The sequence below is a fragment of the Pyxicephalus adspersus genome, chromosome 9 (genome assembly GCF_032062135.1).
Source record: "Pyxicephalus adspersus chromosome 9, UCB_Pads_2.0, whole genome shotgun sequence".
Classification (NCBI taxonomy): domain Eukaryota; kingdom Metazoa; phylum Chordata; class Amphibia; order Anura; family Pyxicephalidae; genus Pyxicephalus; species Pyxicephalus adspersus.
In genome coordinates this window covers 45289694-45304219 of record NC_092866.1, presented here as the reverse complement: position 1 = coordinate 45304219, position 14526 = coordinate 45289694, and the positions used below count along the sequence as shown (strand labels likewise).

The window sequence follows — 14526 nt, the reverse complement described above, 5'->3', positions numbered from 1 at the left end:
AGGAAATTACGTGCCCTCCATACATGAAAACACCTGGTTTTGTTGTTTGCTGCTATCAAGACAGGAGTAACGATAGAATACTGGTTGGGTGAGTAATATTGTGCCTTTTACAAAGACATGGTCACTTTGCCATGAATAGTGACTTTGTGTAAATATCTTTCTGAATTGGTTAAAGTGACTCTATATTAAAATTAAAAAAAAAAACAGCTCTGTAAAAAAAGGCATTTATAATTGCCTTGCCCGGAATGCATTTACATGATAGAATGTGTTCTTGAGCAAAGCAGCACAAATATTCTTTACATATCAAACTCTTCCATGTGGGTTAGATGCATTTTTTTATGCTGCCATGTTCTGTGGTTGTTACTGCAAATGCAGGACACAGAATTGACATCTGTGCAGAGGAAGGAACCACATACCTGGGCATCCCATGCCCAAACATACAGAGAAAGTGCACTTATACCTAGACACGTATGCAAATCAAAATGTCTGCATCACCTAGAAAATTGTATTCCCCAAGTCAAGTGACATACATATTAATTGAAGAACAGATCAACTGAAACTTGTAACTGAAGCAAATTGTCATGGACATAGCATGCAACACTTAGAATGGGGAATGGCTGTTTCCACAGAGCCTCAATACAGAGATGTTTTGATTCTTGTCTGTCTTGATGAATTTGCATTTTTATTTCCTGCTTCCTGCCCAGAAACTAAACCTTTTACATATCTTGCCCATTCACCTGCCTTAAAATGCTATAGCTGCCAGCTTTGGGATAAAACAAGGGTTCCAATTAGAACACACCTTTGCTGACAGCTCCATTCACTGCTGTGTTCATGTTTGCAATACTTACACAACATGATCAGCCTTCGCTCTTCGTCACTTGTGTAACTAGCATTTTAATAGATGGTGCTCGACGAGTTATACAATGATGACCTGTACATGGATTGCAAGGAATTTGAATGTTCTGGTTGTTCTTAAAAAACTGTATCAAGTATCAAAATAGCAGAAATTATCATAGCTTAGAATAGTATTGTATATATTTAATAAATAAAAGAAACAGATACACTCAGATCCATTGATGAGCATCAAGGTAGATACTGAACCAAGGTAAAGTTCTCAAGACCTATCCTCCATAGCCAGCAATCAGTGGATCCAGGATGATACAAGTAACATATTTCATGCATGTGCCATTATCATTTATGATTTGTAAATATATTGGTGTTATACATATTTATGATGTAGATTTTACACATCATTATCAGGAAATCTCTCTCTGTCCCTTGTGTAATTAGCTTTTTTAAAGATGATGACTAACGAGTTATACAATGATGACCTGCACAGGTATTGCAGGAAATTTGAATGTAGCATGTTCTGTATGTTCTTTAAAATGAAAAATTATAGAAATAGATTGTGTTAGCATGGTATAGTATTTTAAATCTTTAATACATAAAATTAAAATAATGCACTCACATAAATAGATGAACATCCAGGAAAATACTCAGCTGAAGCCCCTAAGTCTTTTGGTGGTACTAGGATAACACAAGAGATATAAATCATGAATGTAGCCCAATAGTTTATGATTTGTAAATGTATTGGTGTTTTACATATTTGTAATGTAGAGCTTAGAGCATTTTAGCATCTCTCTCTGTCCCTTGTGTAATTAGCTTTTTTAAAGATGATGATTGACGAGTTTTACAATGATGACCTGCACATGTATGGCAAGGAACTTGAATGTTGGAAGAAATGTTCTGCTTGTTCTTCAAAACCTGAAAAGCATCAAAATAACAAAAATGAGCTAGCATAGTATAGTATTTTAAGTCATTAATAAATAGAAGAAACAAATGCCATCCCATGAATATATGAGCATCTAAGCAAATACTGAGCTAAAGCCCCTAATACCATTTTCTACATAGCCATCAATCAGTGGTTCTAGTATGAAAGAGGTATAAATATGCAATATGCCCCAATAGTTTATGATTTGTAAATATATTTGTGTTGTACTCATTTATAATCTAGATTTTTGAGGTACAATAGTTACACAACATGACTAGCCATCTCCCCTCTGTCCCTTGTGTAAATATCATTTTTAAAGATGATGATTGACAAGTTATACAATGATGATCTGCACATGTATGGCAAGGAATTTGAATGTTGGAAGGAATGTTATGGTTCTCCTTTAAAACCTGAAAAGCATCAAACAGTACAAATGAGCTAGCATAGTATAGTATTTAAATCTTTAATATCTTTTAAATCTTTAATCCTTACAAAAAATAAAGAAGATATATAAAGCATGCAAGTGCCTCAATAATTTATAAATATATTTGTGTTATACATATTTATAATCTAGATGTCAGAGTAACAGAAGTTATACAACATTATCAGCCATCTCTTGTGTAAGCTTATTTAAAGATGGTGATTGACAAAGTTATACAATGATGACCTGCACATGCATTGTGAGGAATTTGAATGTTGGGACAATGTTCTGACTGTTCTTCAAAACCTGAAAAGTATCTAAATAGCAGAAATGATCTAGTATAGTATAGTACTTTGAATCTTTAATAAATATTAAAAAATAATGCACTTGCAAAAATGATTGTCCATCTAAGTAGATACTTAGATTTACAAAGTGAAACTCCTCAGACCTATCTATGGTCAGCAATCAGTGGTTCTAGGATAAAATATAAATATGCATTATGCCCCAAAATGTTTTGTAAATATATTTGTGTTATGATAGATAGATCATAATTATGATCTACAGTCCATACAGGCCACTGTTATACTTTTTTATTTATGTAATATTCATGATGTCCCTGGGTATTGCACAGCTTAACCTGCAGCCGGATTTTCCATCATTTCTGCATCCAAGACCCATCTGAACAGAACATTAGGGTCACCAACTATCCATTTTTTTCAGTAAAATCACACAAAAGGTTGCGGTTAGCAAACAATACAAAATTGCAGGGTCTGGACAGTAATCATGAAACAGAATAATGATATTATTTTCTGATAATACGATAAACACCAGCCCTGTCCAGGCCATCCTTTATTTTAAATATGGACAGCTGATTTGGGCATTTGCTACTTGTGCCAAACTGAATCATACAAAAAAAAAGTTGCATAACTATTGCATACACAGGGAAATCATTACACAACCATCCTAACACTGAATTTTCCAGTTTTATTTATTTTTATACAGATATTTTTATCCACAGCTTTTATTTAAAGAGAAACTAAACTAAAAAGTGCTAAAAAAAAAAAAAAAATACACTTACCTTCAATCCCGCGGGGCAGTCCATTCAGATGTGGTTTCCATCTGGTCCTGCGTCGTCCTGGCATCCGTCTCTGAGCCGCCGCCTGTTCCTGGTTCTTCTTCAAGTTTTTTTTTCTAACTTACATCACCCAATCTCGCGCCTGTGTCGGGTGATGTAGGTTGGAAAATAAAACTTGCCGATCTCACTGCGTGAATGCGTGAGTTCAGCTAATTTTTCTCTTTTCACGAAAAGGCTCCTTCTGCGCATGCCTGAGGCGGTGCTGCACCCCTTTTTTATTTTTTTGGGATATAAAAAAACCTAAACAAACAGAATTTTACCTTACATAAAAGGGTTGTCTACCGTTTTATGTAAAGTGAAATTTCTGAGTTTAGTTATGCTTTATAATTACACCTTGAAGATCGTTACACTACCCTTTGATCTTGTATCAGCAACAAAGCATTATTAAACTGACTATAATTTTAGTAAACTAGCAATTTGGAAGAACTATAGCACTGAAAACACGTCTAACATATAATTAGGAACACAATAAGTGTCACTGTGAGTTTTATAACACGCAGAGTCTCTCTTGATTGCATGACAGCATTACAAAAACATGTTTATGTTTGTAGATTATGACCACGTGAATGAATCCTGGCTGCTACATCTTTAATACTGGCAGCACAGCTGAGTTTAAATGACAGACATCTTAAGTTTTGGCTTTTCCTGGTATAAATAACTATATTTACGTTAGAAGGCACCTTTTACTGCTTAGAATGTTACTAACGTGTAGTACAATAATATAGCACAATAGCATAACATTTTTTTCCCTTAACAAATATGGCTGCCTTTTCAATCGCGTCTCGGGTTTCTATCAGGGGGCGTGGCAGGTTGCAGCACTATATGGGCGGGGACGTTTCTCCTGTATAAGGGACAGGCAGAAGATTGCTGCGTCAGATTGTCCGATTGCTAATTAGAGAACTGGGTTGGCGCTTCAACAGTGATTGAACGGAACCCGCCATTCGACACCATGAACTCCCAGGTTCGCCAGAATTTTCACCAGGACTGCGAGGCCGCGCTCAACCGCCAGGTCAACCTGGAGCTGTATGCCTCCTACGTGTACCTATCTATGGTGCGTATGTTCTGTGCCAGCCCCATGGCTTTGTATATTGGTAGTAAGGCAGTGACCCAACTCTGGTAGAACAGCGGGGCCTCATACGGCCTACTCCCAGGCTGGGCTTTCTGTGACTTGTAGTTCCCCAGCAGCTGTAGTGTCTGCCTGGTAGGCTGGTGGTTGCTATTACAACAGCATGGTGCGTGTAAGCCCCAATATCACATGGTTCAGCAACAAAGTTGCCAAATTGTGAGTAGTAAGGTGTAAAGTTACTTCCCCTGTCATCACTGTGTCTGTTTTCTTTTCATCATCCCAGGCAATCAGTAATTCCATTTCAAATTAAAGCTGCCATTAGGGAAAAGATGATCCTTGCAATGGGTTGCTGCTAAATGTTCTGTAGAACATAAAATGCCAATATATTTGCTGCATCTCCTGCTTCTGCAGCTATTTTCCCATTTACAAGACCAGTCCCCCTCCTCTGGCTGGTGCTTCTCTGCGGCGGTGGGGCTGCTGCTTCTACACTCTGATGTCATCATGTACAATACAGGACCAGCAGTCCTGTGTCATGGTGGTGGGGGATCACCAGCAAACTGGTGCATGGGAGAATTAATGTAAGTATAGTTGCCGTTTCTTACCTCGTCCCTTTCTAGTTAAAATGTGCATTAAATATTCTATTCTACATTCTATTTGTTATTAGCATATTACACATCATTGTGCACTATATAGGGATTGCAAATGACAGACAGATACCATCAATGATGCAGGAGGGGAAGAGCCCAAAAGAGCTTACAATCTAAAAGGTGCATGGGGGGGCGGGGGGTTGAAGGAATAGCACACCTAATCTGTTTATATGCTTGAGTTTTTGATATTCTCATTGCAATGACAAAGTCAAAAGAGATATTTTGGTTGCTTTGGAGAAAAAAAAAAAAAAAAAGCACTATAAAGACAACTTGTCCAAAGTCAATGCAAGTGGTGTGAATTCAGCCTTAAAGGTTAAATCCGGCCAAGATTTGCCCGGGCCTCAATATGATCAACCAGCACAGCACATGTGCAGCGAGGGTTATGAACAGCTGCCAGGCAATGTGACTTCTCCCTGATACAAGGGCAACCAGCATTGCCAGGTTATTGGGGTGAAATGTGGCGCCTAAAAACTCTTCTTGTATGGCTGCTACAACTCTACAGCAGGGCAGGTTTTTTTTTTTTATTAATACAATGTGGTTTGAACCTTTGCTTCTAGACTGTAAAGGTGCAGCGGGCAGCATAACATCTGCTCCATTTTACACTTTCTTGGCATTGCTGGCACCAGGGAAGTTGTATAAGCTTAAAAAAAAAAATTATATATATATATATAATCTGCTCAAACATCAAATGTTTATCACGTTGAAACCTCATTGTGAATAGGACCTAATACATTCCAATGGAGGGCTGGGATGCCAGTCTGACCTTTGCCAGTAACCACCCTCTAATGAATGGAAAATACATGGCACATAAATATGTAAGCTCATGAAAACATCTGACGTTTCCTGTACCTTACTCCAAGTAATAAGTCTTATCTCCTCATTGCATGATAGTATGAGGTCTATTTTGATATCCGAATCAAACATCTGTAAACAAACTCTACTAAGTGAAGGGTGTGGGCTAATCTAATATATCCAGCAGACTGGCACTAGAGACCAGAACAACATTTTCCTTTGCTTGCTATCCAATGCCATGAATACACATTTGTCTGTGAATAGTTAAATTTGTAACTAATACTTCTAGGTGTTGAGTTTATGTAAACACCTTCAGAAAATGCTTAGTAATGGTGCAATCAGCACAAGTCCTTGGCGTGGTTTAGGTCAGAGCTTGATGCTGGTTCTGGAGTCAGCAAACCTAATTTGTAAGGATTTGGGGACCTTTATTTTGCAGACACATGGAATATAAAATTAACCATTGCCAGTTGAGTGTATGTAAAAACTAAACTGAGTTGCTTTGTCTTTTTATTCTAGCTCCTAAATCATCAAGCCTTATTGATCAGCATTCTAAAATAAAGGCTTCTGAGCGGATCAATGCTGAAAATGAAGCATAAGCAGATATGGCCAGGCCCTGTCATTCTACAAAAGCAGCTAGCGTTCCATTTATTGCTTGGGTTTGATGTATAGATATCTAAAGTAAGCTGATCGTATCACAGGAAGGGTTAAGTGATATTAAATACTTCATTCTTACTGCCTCGTGGCAGAGAACTGTTAATACAAAGACGCTCTGACCTCTAAGTGTTTGTGTATGTGATAGGAGGATCCAGCTACCACGTGGGATGCATGGATGGTGATGTCTTGCGATCGCAGTGCTCTCTGCTGGGCATGATGCAACAATGAATGTTTACAAGCACTGTACGTGTGAAAGTGTCTGGAGAAAAGGCTTATTTTAGAAATGTTTACACAATGCAGTTTTTCCAAAAGGAAACGTGCATTGGAATCTATATTATCTGATTGCAACATCCGTTGTAACAACTGAGCAGTTAGGTTTTGACAACAGGGTTTGATCCATGGCTAGAAAATCTTGAGTGATCGCTCACAATGTACAACACGTTCAGCTTTCAATAGTTAGATTGTTAACTAATGATCTAGAATATTATCCTACAAAGGTCACTGGAATGGAAGAGCAGCTACTCGTAAAAAGACAAGCTCGTGGGTTTCCTCCCACATTTCAAAAACATGTAGTTAGGTTAAATGGTTTCCCCCTAAAATTGACCTTAGACAGTATTAAAGACATATGATTGAGATAGAGACAGATTGTGAGCGCCCTTGTGGCACAGCTAGTGACAAGACTATGGACTTTATACAGCGCTGTGTTATGTCGGCGCTAATATATACTGTAATAAAATTGTCAGCGCATTGTCTCATAGGCTATGTACAAACATTAGATGGTTGTCACCAGAGATGGTTGTGTTCATCTCCTGTGAGAATCTGACGTGTACAGTGGCCGTTTGTAGATCCCTCAGATTGAACTCGGGGTGGGGGGGGTGGGCACAGTGAGCAGTCCCATGGTCATCCTCCCCTCTCTATAGATCAGAATGGAGCTGTGTGAACAGGGCTTTGATCTGTCACTCTGTTCCTGCAACAACAATTTTAAGTGTGTACAGCCTTAGATATACACAGCTAGTGCACAGGTTAATGTTGTATAACTGTGTGTTAAACATGACGGCTAAGTGTTGTGACTTTGATCTTGTTGAAGCGTTATTACCACTTTTTACTACATTTTTCAGCAAGCAATGCAGAGCTTCAAAGGTATATTAGTCTTATTTGCATTAGTTGGTATTAGCAGGTATTTGTGCTAAATGCACTCAGTCTGACAATTTATGAAATATTGAGCAGCAGAGAGCCACTGGAATTCCCACTTATGTGATAGTCCCTGAGTATTGGGCTTAGGTTACATGGACTGTTTCTCCCGCATTAAAGTGCATTCAATAAAAAAAAAAATGCTTGAAATTTTTCATTCCAGTGTTCCAGTATGGAGCTTTTGGGCTGCAAGTTTGGACAGTTTTAAAAAGTCTACAAAATTCATAAACCATTACAATGCTCCCTTTGAAATGAATAGGGGAATGCTTTTTTATTGCCTAAAATCCTGTGTGAGCTTTTTAAAATATTGCCTGTTAAAACCTAACCTTAACCTGTGTTTATATAGCACCATCATATTATCAGTCATGTCACTAGCTGTCCCTCAAAGGGGTTCAGGATCTAATGTCTCTACCATAGTCCTATTTCATTACTACAGTCTAAGGTCAATTTTGGGGGGTAGCCATTTAACCTAACTGACTGTTTTTGGAATGTGGGAGGAAACCAGAGGAAACCCACGCAAACAAAAGGAGGACCTGTAAACTCCATTCAGATGGTGTCCTGGCTCAAACCTTGGACCTAGCGCTGCAAAGGCTAGAATGCTAACCTCTGAGCCACCGTGCTGCCCCTTAGTTGCTTAATCCACACACCTAATAACTGTTTTTACCTGTCTGATCACTGCCCAGCTGTCACATTTTGCTGAGCTGCGCTGCTCAGCGTTTGTCCTGAGGGGACAGAGGTAGGCGTATTCCGGATGTAGTATAACTAATCTTTTTATTTTTAGCAAATCCATAACAAGAACACCATTATTCTGTGGCAGAAAAATGTCTAATGGGTTTTATCTCTGTGATTGGGATAGTGTGCTGGAGCTTTTAGGTTTTTCTCCCGTCTTTCTCTCATCTATATATTTTAAAGTACATCAATGGTATAGGTCATAGGCTACACAGCAGGCTCCTTTACCAGGAAGACTTTATTGGTTGAATATGTGTGTTAAAGGACCCCCATGGTAATTTAATGAAGGCAGTTATTGAGCCCACTTCTAAAAAAAAAAAAAAAAAAGGGGAGTGCAAAATATGTCCAGAACACAAGTGTTGGTTGGAAAGGGCATCCAGACATCAACTTCCCAGTCAATTGAAAAATGTCAGAATTTGACTACTTGGTAACCAGTTAGTGGAGTGGATTGGACTGTCTTCTGTAATTGTGGTACATGGGTATAGTATAGAAAAGTTTTCAGATCCACTGGAGTACTTGAAGCTGTATATTATGTGCAGGTGGTTAAAGCTTACTTTTTTTTTTTTTAGATTGTGGTGCCACTCTGTGTTGGATACAAAATTAGTTTACATTACATGTTACACTAGTTTTCAGCTGCTGACCCAGATGGTGTGCTTTACTTCCCATGCATAACTCATTTGTCTTTTCTCTCTCCAGTCATATTACTTTGATCGTGATGACGTGGCATTAAAGAACTTTGCAAAATATTTTCTGCACCAATCCCATGAAGAACGTGAACATGCAGAAAAAATAATGAAGTTGCAGAACCAGCGTGGAGGGAGGATATTTTTGCAGGATGTGAAGGTGAATGGGCTTTTTCAAGAAAATTCTTTTTTTTTTCTTTGCACGCAAATGTCTTTTTTCTATTCCTCTCTTCTCTACCCTTTTGGGTACAACTTCCAAAGATCAGTTCTGTCTAGGCCGGTTTGGGGATATTTTTGCTGAACATAGACTGGTTGGGTTTTTTGGTTCCCCTCTGTGTGTTTCCTTCTGCTGACCCATGTGTTGGTAATCCTTTTACGGGTTGTCATAAAAAGCCAGCTTCTGACCGCATCATTTAGCAAGCATCTCTTTAATCCAACAGTGTTCAGATGGCACTGCAGAAAGCCCTATTCTACATTACATTCTGTTGTGTTTTGATATAGCTTGGTAAAAAAAGTGTGCCTTCAGATCATTGATTGAATAATTAGGCACTGAGCATTTGTCTTGGGCCCCCAACCCCACTTGCTTTGCTTTTTTGTACCAGTTAGAAAGCTCCCAGTGTTACAATAGCGCTGTACAATGCAATGGAGCTTGACTGCCGCCTCCCCACTTTCTCGGTGCTGTTGAAAGTAAATTTCAGGAGGGTGATGAGATTATTTTCCTATTTACCTTACATTTTTCCTGCTTTGTTTACATGTAATTTAGGCCTTTTATTTATTAATTTTTTTTTTGCATTTAAACTTTGAGAAGGTCAACAGACAGTACAGTTTACAGACAGAAGATATAAAAATTAACACATAAACAGTTGTACAAAAGTCCATTATGTAAACATCAGGAATTACCCTGATATATATTCCAGTCCAGAAGATTTTTCAATCAGATTTGTTTAATATAGAGAAACTGGTGGAAGAATAACCATTAGGGAAATACAGGAGGGGCTGTTGTGTAGGGCAGGGTAGATGGAAGGGGATATAGGAAGTAGAGAACTCCATGCATCAAAACAGTAGATGAGAAATGTCTACATTACCATGTCTAAAGCAAAAGGCCAGTGCAGTGGACAGATGAACAAATGTGGACCTTACAGACTGTGGCAGACCTTACGTGTTGTCCTGGAGAACTGTCAGATATAAGCCTAATTTTTAAAGGAAGCAATTTGTATACCGATACAATGTCCTAACCACTGGTGTCATGTGTAATCCTGATATAGATATAATAGAAATATAGCACTAAAAGTGTCCAAATCTGGTTAAAGTGGCATAGGGAGGGTTTAGAACCACCATCATGGATTGCAGCTCATATTTGTAATCTCATTGGAGAGGTTTATTAGGACTTTCTTGGTGCTGAGGGAACATCTGGCCAACTACTACAAAGAGACAAACTTTTCCTACTTGGGATTAAAGAAAACTTTGTCTAGAGTTCCCTATCAAGGTGAAGTTCATGTACGGAGTCTAACTTGGCTCAGGCAAAGCTTTAGTGTAATCATTAATGATCAAATGCAGTAAACCTTCAGCAAGCAAAAACTGCACTTTGGCATATGGCTTTATAAACTGCTACTTTTAAAGGTTCTAAAACCTGGGTGGCAGAGCAGGCATGTTAATCTGCAACCAATGTAGTCTGTAACTAATGTAAACTCTGCTGTAGGTTTTAGGCAGGTACAAAAGACTGTTTAATAAATACCACATAGATGTGTTAGCTGCACCAAGGTATGACTAGAGGATGTTTATTATCTGAATTCTCTAAATATAACAGCAATTCCGATTTTTTTTTTACATTGGATGTATGTTGATATGATCTAATTATGTAGCTAATAGCGATGAAGGGGAGTGAGGCCAGGTGCAGACTTTTCTTGAAAAAGTTTTAGGATGGCTTCCAATATCGCTTTAACCTCCCTGGCGGTATGAATGAGTATTTTTAAATGTAAAAGTGGTACATTTAAAAATGCTCATTATTTCAAATTTCCTGCCTACCAGCCCCACGATCCCCCCCTCCAGCCTTGGACTCACGAGTAGATGCCGGCCAGCATCTGTGTAGCCATGGCTGTAGGACGCCGCGGGCACTTGGGATCCAGGTAGGACTTTAAAACTCCCTGGCAATTCCACCCCGAGTGTGGCTTGGGGTTACTGCTTTTGGCACTGAAAACTAACCCACACTCAGGAATACCGCCAGGGAGGTTAAAACATTATTGGTACAGAGATTTGGAGAATGGGGCATTATGTGCTGTGTAAACAAAGGAGACCTAGAAAATCTGAATACATGCCTAATAAAGCAGGGAAGGGTCTAAACTGCTCCGTGTTCCTTCATTTTCAGAGACCTGGGGAGGTCTATCACTAAACATTGACAATGTCAATGTGTGTGTCAATCACTAAACATTGACACAGCAGTCGAATCCAGACGGGGATTCTAACCCCTCATTACTATCAAATTTAAGTGTTGTGTTCAGTCTTCCAAAATGTAATCTTATTGCTGTGAAACTAGACAATGGATTATTTTTTTTATTGTTCTAGTGAGTGGGTCTTGCATGGAATGTCACTGTGTATTGCTCAGTATAGTTAAAGGGCAATGTCCAGCCAGTATGTGCTGTGTGTGTAGCACTGAAATGTCACTTTGGGTGGATTTGGCCTTTACAACCTCTAGAACACTGCTATGCTAGAAATGTAAAATGAATTACTGTAAATTGAATTATTTTTGTTGCTATGCAGTGCATTTTGTTTGTGATGCATGCCCTTTGTGTGTGCAGATGTTAAGCATATCAGTTGTTTTTTTCCATGCTGTTACAAGTCAGAAGCCGGCTGCTTTCCAGACTTGTTACAGCAGGTTGAGCTAAAGTCCTGTTTTGATTTGTCTTTTTCTTGTTTGGAGTTAATTTATACATGCTATTAATTTATTGCATACTTTTCTTTTTGCATTTGCAGCAATTACCTTGCTTTTTGTAGGTGGTGGAATGCTTTTGGTATTTATAAGGTGCTAGGGAATATGTGTAAAGGACAACCAATAAAATGGCCTGGAGAAACTCTAACTTTTTTTTTTTTTCTTGTATTGTAGAAGCCAGATCGTGATGAGTGGGGCAGTGGTTTGGAGGCTCTCGAATGTGCTCTGCAGCTAGAGAAAAATGTCAACCAGTCCCTGCTGGACCTTCACAAATTGGCTACAGACCGCAATGACCCTCATGTGAGTAGAAAGTCAAAATGTATGCATCTCTGAATGCCTAATAAATGTTTCAAATGCAGTAGTGTTTGATGAAATGGAAAGCTGCTTGTCAATGTGCACAATATGCAATATTCACTCCTGTGTATTCTCAAGCAATATGATGGCTATGGTTCCTCTGGTCACCAGTAATTTATATCTTCATTTGGCCAAGCTAGATTATGTAATTGCTGTGCATGACACAGATGTGACCTTGTCCTTGCACAGAATCCTGCCTGGTATGTGAGCATAGTGTCACACAAAGGTGGGGGTCTGAAAGTATTTTAGTTCACCTTTATTAAAAGGAAAAAATGAGGGAACAGGGCACTCTTCAAAGCGTAGATAAGTAAAAACTGCCCCATGAACTTGGCATGATGAATAAGGTGCTGGGAAAAGATTTTTAATTGAATGTTTGTAGTAATTAGGAATAGCTCTATGGCCCTACCATCATTTGAAATGTAAAGTGTTGCTGACGTCATCAACAAATTTAGCTTTCAGACTTACTATGTGCCATTTTTATATGGCTCTGTTAGGTCCCAGCTGGCTTAGGATATGGCACTAAGCCCAGGTGATAATACACTTTGCTCCCAGGCTTCTGACCTTTCTACAGTTTTACATAGGAATGGGCAGGCACCTTAAAAGCTATGCTTTCATTTCACATTGCTTGCATAGGAAGTAAGGTTGCAGCACGTCATAAATTCTAGCCCACAGCACAGTGATGCATAGCGATCATGGACAAAAAGCAATATTTAAATGTTGAGCAAAAAAATTATATTTTTTTTTTTTTTTTTGCCTCCTTGCAGCTTTGTGACTTCTTGGAAACCCATTACTTGGATGAGCAGGTGAAATCCATAAAGGAGCTGGGGGATCATGTGACCAACCTGCGCAGAATGGGAGCCCCACAAAATGGCATGGCTGAATACCTCTTTGACAAGCACACATTAGGAGAGTCCCATGACTGAGCTTCATTCTGTATCCTGCTTCCTGCCTCTACTTCTATTTGTTCATGAAATCTTCTAGTTCTGTTTCTGTCCTAAATTTTTTGACACTAATAAAATTCTACACAGAGTCTTGTAGTGGTCCAGATGTCTATGTAGATAATGGTATTTTTAAAGATTCATAGACAGAGTAAAGACGTCATAGTTGGGCTGTCTCATAATAAATTTGACAGGCTTATAGGAAGCAAGGGAACACGTGGTTCTGTCAAGAACCGAAGCCCAAGTAGGTACCAACTGTAGAGAAAAATTTATTCAATCATGTATTAAAGTGCATTGCTTATATATGTTTATAGTGCAAAGGGTTGCAATATGCAGGAAATTTTTTTGGGCATTTGTTAGGAACTAAAAGGCCACCTATATTTTGTACAACAAGTTACAAATCCAGTTGTACTTGACTATATTGTAGCACTTACCAAAAGCTTATTCTAATAATATAAGGTTTGTTCACATGTATGTAAAAAGGGAGTTAAAACCACAAATTACGTACAAGCATGTACACAGTCACTATTACAGAGCAGCAGAAACCCATTTTAGAGGAAGTCACACCTCCTGTAAAGGCAAGTTTCTGATCTTTGTGTTTGTATATAATATATACCTATGACTAAACAGACTGCCTGGTAATTCTGTGCCATTTAATAAATACATTGCAAACTTGAAATTGATGCGCTACATTATGTATACCTCATGCACACAGAAATTGTTACCTTTTTATTGGATATTTGGATCAACAGGCTTTTACTTGCATTAGATGGTTTTTACATATCCAAACCATTCTATGTAATGTAAGACTTTGCTAGAACTATTAAGGACATCAAATGGACCTGTTAATGAATCCTAAAAACTTACAAGCATATCAAGATATGTTATTGGCTGGTTGACCAATATACACAGCCAAGTTCCAATTTACTATGTGGCAGGGTTGCTAAGTAGTGGCTGCCTAATACATTGAGCTAAAAGAAAAATTTTGTTCTTCCACATGGCAAAGCTCTTATTCCTTAAGTTTTCATTTCTAATTTTAGCATTGCATCCTCATGTGATGTATTACCTGCTCCTATTCCTAGTAATCCCAACAATCTTTTGATATTTGTATAAATCATTCTTGTTTTTTGCCTTGTCTTTGTTCACTTATGCTCTTTACTAGCAAGTGTGCTGGGATAAAGTATAATTTATCTAAGTGGGGCTCTGATGTTTTGGGGGT

General features: G+C 38.4%; 1 protein-coding gene across 1 annotated transcript; it reads left to right on the top strand.

Moving 5' to 3' along the window:
- Nucleotides 1-4175: 4175 nt before the first annotated feature.
- Nucleotides 4176-13399, top strand: FTH1 (ferritin heavy chain 1). Its single transcript, XM_072421785.1, has 4 exons — nucleotides 4176-4378; nucleotides 9103-9249; nucleotides 12190-12315; nucleotides 13134-13399. The coding sequence occupies exons 1-4, from the start codon at nucleotides 4277-4279 to the stop codon at nucleotides 13290-13292; spliced, it is 534 nt and encodes a 177-aa protein (XP_072277886.1). The 5' UTR covers nucleotides 4176-4276; the 3' UTR covers nucleotides 13293-13399.
- Nucleotides 13400-14526: the final 1127 nt, after the last annotated feature.

Bases quoted from the DNA above. Each gene is read 5' to 3' on its own strand.
- FTH1 (XM_072421785.1), top strand. From the start codon at position 4,277: ATGAACTCCCAGGTTCGCCAGAATTTTCACCAGGACTGCGAGGCCGCG. The intron at 4,379-9,102 runs GTGCGTATGTTC...TTCTCTCTCCAG, and splicing joins CCTACGTGTACCTATCTATG to TCATATTACTTTGATCGTGA. The intron at 9,250-12,189 runs GTGAATGGGCTT...CTTGTATTGTAG, and splicing joins TATTTTTGCAGGATGTGAAG to AAGCCAGATCGTGATGAGTG.